The sequence below is a fragment of the Rhododendron vialii genome, chromosome 13a (genome assembly GCF_030253575.1).
Source record: "Rhododendron vialii isolate Sample 1 chromosome 13a, ASM3025357v1".
NCBI classification, from domain to species: Eukaryota; Viridiplantae; Streptophyta; class Magnoliopsida; order Ericales; family Ericaceae; genus Rhododendron; species Rhododendron vialii.
In genome coordinates this window covers 13,286,560-13,293,665 of record NC_080569.1, presented here as the reverse complement: position 1 = coordinate 13,293,665, position 7,106 = coordinate 13,286,560, and the positions used below count along the sequence as shown (strand labels likewise).

The 7,106-nt window shown below is 38.0% G+C and overlaps 1 protein-coding gene across 1 annotated transcript; it reads right to left on the bottom strand.

Annotated features, from left to right (window-relative positions):
• Positions 1-281: 281 nt before the first annotated feature.
• On the bottom strand, positions 282-6,607 carry LOC131312642 (rho GTPase-activating protein 5). Its single transcript, XM_058340545.1, has 5 exons — positions 5,888-6,607; positions 3,925-4,045; positions 3,673-3,792; positions 1,696-1,926; positions 282-1,133 (listed from the first exon to the last, which is right to left on the bottom strand). Exons 1-5 carry the CDS (start codon positions 6,271-6,273, stop codon positions 531-533), a joined length of 1,461 nt encoding a protein of 486 aa, XP_058196528.1. The 5' UTR covers positions 6,274-6,607; the 3' UTR covers positions 282-530.
• Between the last annotated feature and the right edge of the window lie 499 nt (positions 6,608-7,106).

The following is a 7,106-nucleotide window of genomic DNA, read 5'->3' as shown; positions in this document are numbered from 1 at the left end:
TTTTCGTTCGCAGTACTTGTTTTCCAAGTTCCAGAAACGAAAACAATGAAAAGTACGAAAATACTCTTACATAGCATAGTGTTTGTATCTTCGTGCAAAAAGATTATCCAAAAATTCAAGTCGTGATTTTGGTATTTCCAGAGAAGCGAGTTCCTATCGGGAAAGTTTCACAAAAGCAGTTAATCAAACTTGCTTTTTTCCAGATAAGGTAAACATAAAGCAGAAAGAAAAACATTACTAGAACAGAACCTTCCCAGGGCACCCAACTCAACTACAAAAAGAAAAAGAAAAAGGGAGATGACATTTCATACATGCACAAATTGAGACCACATGAAATCCTCTGCATAGTTGTAGTTTCCAAAAGCAAATTGTTAGTGTGCAAAACCACTCATACCTGATCCCGCAATAGGATAAGAAAACCAACCAGCAACATAGAAAGAACAAACAACTCACAATTCACAATCCCCCCACATTCCAAATCCAAATTGTCGTCACCATCACCTAGTTGTGGACCACTGTCGGCCTTTTCTTCACCGCCAAGCTTCAATCCTCTCTGTTCTTGAATTTATACGACTCAAATTGCTCATCTCCTTGCTCTTCTCCACATGTCCCATCACCACCTGAAGTACCGCTGGTTGTTGCTCAATTCCAGGACACTTCTTTGTCAGATTCGAAACACTAGATTGGCCAATTTTTTCTCCAAGGCCCTTCTCTTCTTGTACCCCAGATTTTAAACAATTATTAACCACTTCCGCATCTATGTCAGTGTTGTACTCATCAGGACTATTATAACTTCCTTCATAGGATCCTTCAATAGATGTTGAATCGCTACTGCATGGCTCTCCTCCATCAGTTGCGATGTTATCAAGCTCATTAGAGTCTGAAGCGCTTTCAGTAATGGGTTCTTCAGAAATGAAGTGAGGGTCGATCTCGTCATTTTCGTGGGCAGCGACTTCCAGACGAGGAGGCTGTGAAGGGCTTTCGCGACCATTCTTATCAGAAGGCTCCAGGAGAGAACTAGGAGCCGGTTCTATCACAGAATCCTCTCTTTCACGTAGAATCTTCACAATAAGTCTCTTGAGGAAGTTCATCACTTGGACCGCATGCATTAATGCTGTCAATGGATCTGCCATCTGAAAGTACAAAAAGAACACGACTACTATTACATACAGTGGGGTAGATGAGGGATCAAGTACCCCTATAATAGATTTTCATCAAGAACATACAAAACCCACCCATCCATGATCACCTCTTATTTATTTATTTATTTTTGAGTTAAGTATTTGAATCCATAGCAACCCCTCATAGTACTGGTTAACAATCTAAGAATGGACTCTTCTCAATCTTTAGGTTTTCCATCACATTAACAGTTAGTTCTTTCTCCTTTCCGTTAGCTTTGCCATATAAAAGTTGGTGGAATTGCAACTTTAAGGAGAACTTTGGTTTCCTTCCTACAAGATTTGCAGAGGCAACTGAAGTCAAGTAGTTGGATCACAGTCCCAAAAAAAAAAAAAAAAATCACCATCCAGACTAGAAATGGTAGAACTTAACGTCATTCGCCCGAATCTGATTGCTTTGTTAATTAGTTCTTAAAACAATTTCAGCTTGATGAAAATCATTCATAACACCTTGATCAATCAGACTGGTCAAATTATTGTTAATGGTTTAGTACCAGAAAACAATACCCAATCTAACCTGAGTCATGTTTGGTGCAAAAACCATTGCAATGTTGTGTGCATTCATCTTGTTTAAATGTTCCTGTTGAACAACATCACCCATCAGGTTGATTGCCCAATCCAGTAGAGCAGCTTCTGTTGGAGGTAGGAGCCTCACAAGTGCAGTACAATCTTCCTCAGACTGGCACTGCATTATTTGCTCAGGTGACAGAGAATCCAATACTCCAGTTGGGAGTTCTCTAAACCAAGCCTACAGATTACAGTAACCAAAGTTAATTCTAACTGATCAAGAAATCAAGCAATTTCCCAAAGTAAGCATAAGGCAATTCTTTGGGTCACGCATACTGCATACATATACTTTATTTTAATAAAGAACTTGTGTTATGCACATGGAATGGTGGACATTTATTTTGCAATGTCTCTTCCACAAATTTAACTTGAAGAATTGTTCTTGTCTTCAGCACCATAAAAGAATCCTAATTCCTAATACCAAGTAGGTCACTATCACTTCGGGGCATTGTGTGTGAGTTTGGAAGGCTGTGGCTCTTGTTGGGGCTGCATGTCTTATATTGCACATCCAAATGGTGATAATTAAAAAACCAATCACATAAAGGATCTACATCTAAGAAACATGTGAGATTCTAAATCACGAGCGTAGCATAGGCTCATAAATGCAACAAAACAGAAAACACACATGACACTGGAAAAGACCAATGAAGATGCTATCGCATAGATAACATTAGTTACATTACATACAAGTTAACTATCCAACATTAATCTAATAATGCCATTTATTAAAAAGATACTAGAAATACATATGAATATCGAGTAAGATTGGAGGTAATAGAACCTTAATCCACCTTACCTTTCCTGAAAAGACCTTGCCCAATATCTAATAAGTAGCACAGACAGTCAGACACCTATATGGAGGAGCCTAGTCCATGTCAAGTACCGCACTTTTCAGAAAAAAATCCTGGAACTATGTCTGGCACTTGTAACGGGACCTAATTCAGAGATCTAGTTTCATGGTTTCGAGTCTTCCGACACTTCAATTGCATTTTGCAGATACTACACTGACACTTCCAGATCCTCCCAGAAAGACTCCTGTTGTGCATCTCTTAGAGGTAGCAATGTTTAACATTGTTGAGAAAACAACTTACACACCCAAATGTGCTTTGAAAGATTTCACAAACCAATATAGCATGCAAATGACCAATATAAAGTATGTAATGAACAAACCTCTAACATGGAAATATTATACCCAACCAATTGTAAGAAGAGAAAAGAAAATACTTAAGTTTAACTCTTGGCACTTTTATTAAACTCCAAAACATTAACACATAATTTTCAGCTACCTCTCTTTGTGGGGTAATGTGACCTAGAGGCTTGGGTCTCAACTATGGGACAAACTATCACATACCTTTATAGGTCCATATCATAATGTATTACAACCATGCCATTAGGAAAGTGGTCACTAAAACCTATTCTAATGACAACGGAAGGCAAAAGGTAAAAAAAGAAAAACAACAAGACAACCAACACAAACTAAGGGAAAACTAAGGGTCAACTAGAGATATGACAGAACCAAGTTATTGCCAGAACTTGCTGTTGCTGGAATGGGAGCCTTGTGTATTGACACTGCAACACTTGATACCCAAGCACTACTGATGACCAATTACATAAATCTCCGAAAAAGTGGACCCCATACTCAATAACAACGACCATAGATCATTAGACATAATCATGGATATTTCTAAAACAGAAAACCTATCCTTAACAAAATCACTCTGCCATAATTTTCCAGATTTCCCAACCTTGTAGCTATATAGGTTGCCATGTTTCCCAAGTTGGATATAAGACACTTGCACAAGTCCAATTCTAGAGAAGAACCGAAAGGAAAGTTGATGAGTCATAATAAATATTCAGCTTCATAGATTGCTAAATGAACACATGACAAACAACAAGAAATAAAGTGAATCATATTGCACGGCTAAACCTTGATAAGACCCGCTAAGCAATGTACATCAATGCCTTGTGGAACGATTCCCCTATTCAATTGATCCCTGACATACTCCTCCTGGCTGTTTTCCCCATTTATTCTGAAAATACCTTCTGCCTGCCATGTAAATTCAGTAATTCAGGAATTCTTCAACAAAATGACAAATGTACATGAAAGACGTTGTACCAACCATATCTTGCAATTATCAGTATGCATTTTAAAATAAGAGGGATTTGGTTCATCATGTACCTGTAGGCCTCCTTGGGCATACAAACGTCTTTGCATTAGCAGGAGTATTGTTGGCACACTGTTCCCTCTGGAGTCATATGATAGCTGCATGGATTCTGTGGAAACTCCAAAAACAGTGGTACTACAAATGGAGATCATAAATCAAAACGCTGATATACAAAGGACTGCAAGCGGTCAAGGAAGTTGTAATGTATCTTTGAATACTGCATTAAAATCAAAGAACTGAACATTTCCCATGATTGCATGAACAAGTTTCTAAATTTTACCCGACTCTACGCTGCATTTTTCACTAACCCACTTTTACGGTATTTGAATTGAATAGGAACAGAAATACATGGATCAAAATACAGGGAAGGTAACAAGGCACAGCAAACAGATTGTAGCCAATCACTAGGGTTAATCACTAATGGTTGCTAAAGACCACTAAGCAGTGATATGCTGATATCGAGCATGGAGTAGACAATAAGAGATAATTCTAGCATGACTTTTAATGTATACAAGAAGTTTGGCACATGGTTTCGGTTACATCATTTTAGAGAGCTATAGTTGGAGAGATCAAGTCAGGTTGACACTTATGAAAGAATGTGTGAATTTTGACAAAAGAGACCCTAAAGCTCACTTTCTCTATTTGCACCCAGCAAGGTTTCCAAGTAATGGCAACTCATAGCCGCTTAAGAAATGAGGAAAATCTTTGAAGCGCATTTTTTTCTTTTTGCTTTTTGGTTGACACCAAGTGTGCCATTCAATTGTATGTGTAATAATTGCTTGATCCCATGACCATTGTTGCTGACTGCTCTCACTATTCTCCATGAAACTGTATTGTTCAGCAAGGAGAGAAAATTTACGAACATAAAAATGAACCAAAATGAAAGCAAGAACACCGAGAAGGTATAACAGAAACCCTAGCGCACAACTTAGAAGCGTAGCCTCCAATGAGTTGTTGACCCTCTGGCTTTTATGACAATCAATGTTTCATATGTATCTAATAGACAAGTAGGATAAAATTGGAAGGTTGTTAGCGCTTGGGAATTAAAATGAAACAACTCTTCAGTTCAAGTTCACCAAAAAATAACACTTACCAGTAAAAAAAAAATTGAATATGAACTTGCGTAACTTTCAATTGCAAAGACAAGAAGCAGAAGCAAAAGCAAAGCAAGGCACAGACATTAATCCTTGGATGCACATGATCTAAGTAATCCTTCCATTACTCAAAATCAAATTGATAATGTAGCTGAAATTGCATTTGCAAGACACAAACAAATAAGCACAAAGTAAATCAACACAAAATTCAGCGGCGTTATGTTTAAGGCAAGAAAAGGTCAAATTAGAACAAAATTGCATTGCCGTACTTGGAAGTATAATCCAAAAACAAAAAATTAACAAATTACAAATTCACCAAATGGTGCTTCAATAACTCGCACAAAAGTAAAATCGATTAGAAATTCCCATATAATAGGCCAACAGCAATTCCCAGAAGTCAAGGAGAAAACAACAAACAAAATGCGACACACCATCCTGCAAGTCAACTATCGAGAGTTAGAACATTCAGAAACCGATAAATTTACCAAATATAAAGTCCTTTCAAAATTTCCATCAAAAGAGGCCAATATTCAACAGCATTCCCCAGAGGTCGAGAAACAAAACCCAGAAAATAAGTAAGACATGAAGAAAATTCAAACCCATTTTCTAATTCCCAACGCAGTAAGAATGTAGATCAACAAGAAGGTCCAAATCACTACCAACAAGAATGTAAATCAAGAAACTGAGAATTCACAAATCCAGAAACAGACAAAATAAACCAAATATAAAAATCCTTTCTTGAATTTCCATTAAGCAAGGCCAATATTCAACCGCACTTCCCACCCAGAAAACAAGTAAACATCAAGAAAAGTCAAACCCATTTGTTTTCCAATTCCCAGCGAATCACAATGTAAATCAACAAGAAGTTCCAAATCCAACGTACCTGGCACTAGGAGCCCGCCTAGGCACTTCCGGCTCAAACTCAACAGGCAAGCCCAAGAACCCATTGAACCTATCAAACGTGACGTGCGCTACATGGCGCACATTAGTCGGCCACCCGATCTCCATCCCAGCACAAAGCTCTTCCCTATCAGCCTTGCAAGCAGCAACCCAGAAGGATTTCCTGAAAAGGGTCAACAAAAGTGCCAAAAGGGACAGTGAATCTCTATCCTTGTCTTCTCTCTCCTTCGCTTCATCATGTTCACCGCCCGTAACCCTAGACTCACCCTCAAACAAGGCGTCGTTGCGGTGGGGCGTGGATGAGGGTGCGCAGGATAAGGAGGAAGAAGAAGGGGAAGAGGATGGGGAGGAGTGTAGGACCTCTGTCATGGCTATTGGGATTCTTTTTGTTTTCTTTGAGAGTTGTACTCATGTGATTAAAGAAACCAAATGCGGGTACGGAAGTGTTTGGTGGGAGGGAAATTAGAGGGAAAATTTTGGGGAAGATTTTTGACCTGGGTTTTGGGTGGAGTTGGATTGAAGGAATGGTTAATGTGGGTGGGACGTGAGGAGGATCATGAATCAATGGTATATTTTATTTGTGTTTTTTCTGGGTGTATTTTTTTCATTGGGTCTGCACTGGATCTTGACTGGGATTTGATGTGGATTTGGATGGTGTAAACACAAAAGAATAATTCTGATAAAAAAAAAAACAAAAAACACAAAAGAATAATTGAGAGAGAGTATGTAGTTGTAGTACAGTACTACTTGTGTGCCCGTGCATGAGTGCGACTAATGTTACGGGCACATTACTCGGTTAAACTTCGATCACATCACTCTCACATATGTGTATTAACATCTTTCGAAAACTTTTATACCCATCTGTTCCCAATTGATGGTCCATTATAAAAAGAAATGCAATTTCGGATAAAAAAATAAAATACTTTTGCATATAGTTTTTCATTTTTATTCGTACTAAGTTAATACCGAAGAAATTTGGTACGAAGAAATTCGAAAAATTACATACGAAAGTACTTTTAATTTTTATTCAAAAATTGCATATCCTTTCATAGTAGACTATCAATTTGGAACCGAGGAAGTATCACTAAAATTCATGAGCTTGTCTTTTAGGGCAGGAGCGTATAACAACGTTTGAGAGCAAGAGCGGAAGATCTTAAAAAGAAGATTATTTGACCTATGTACTACTATCTTTATCATCTCAC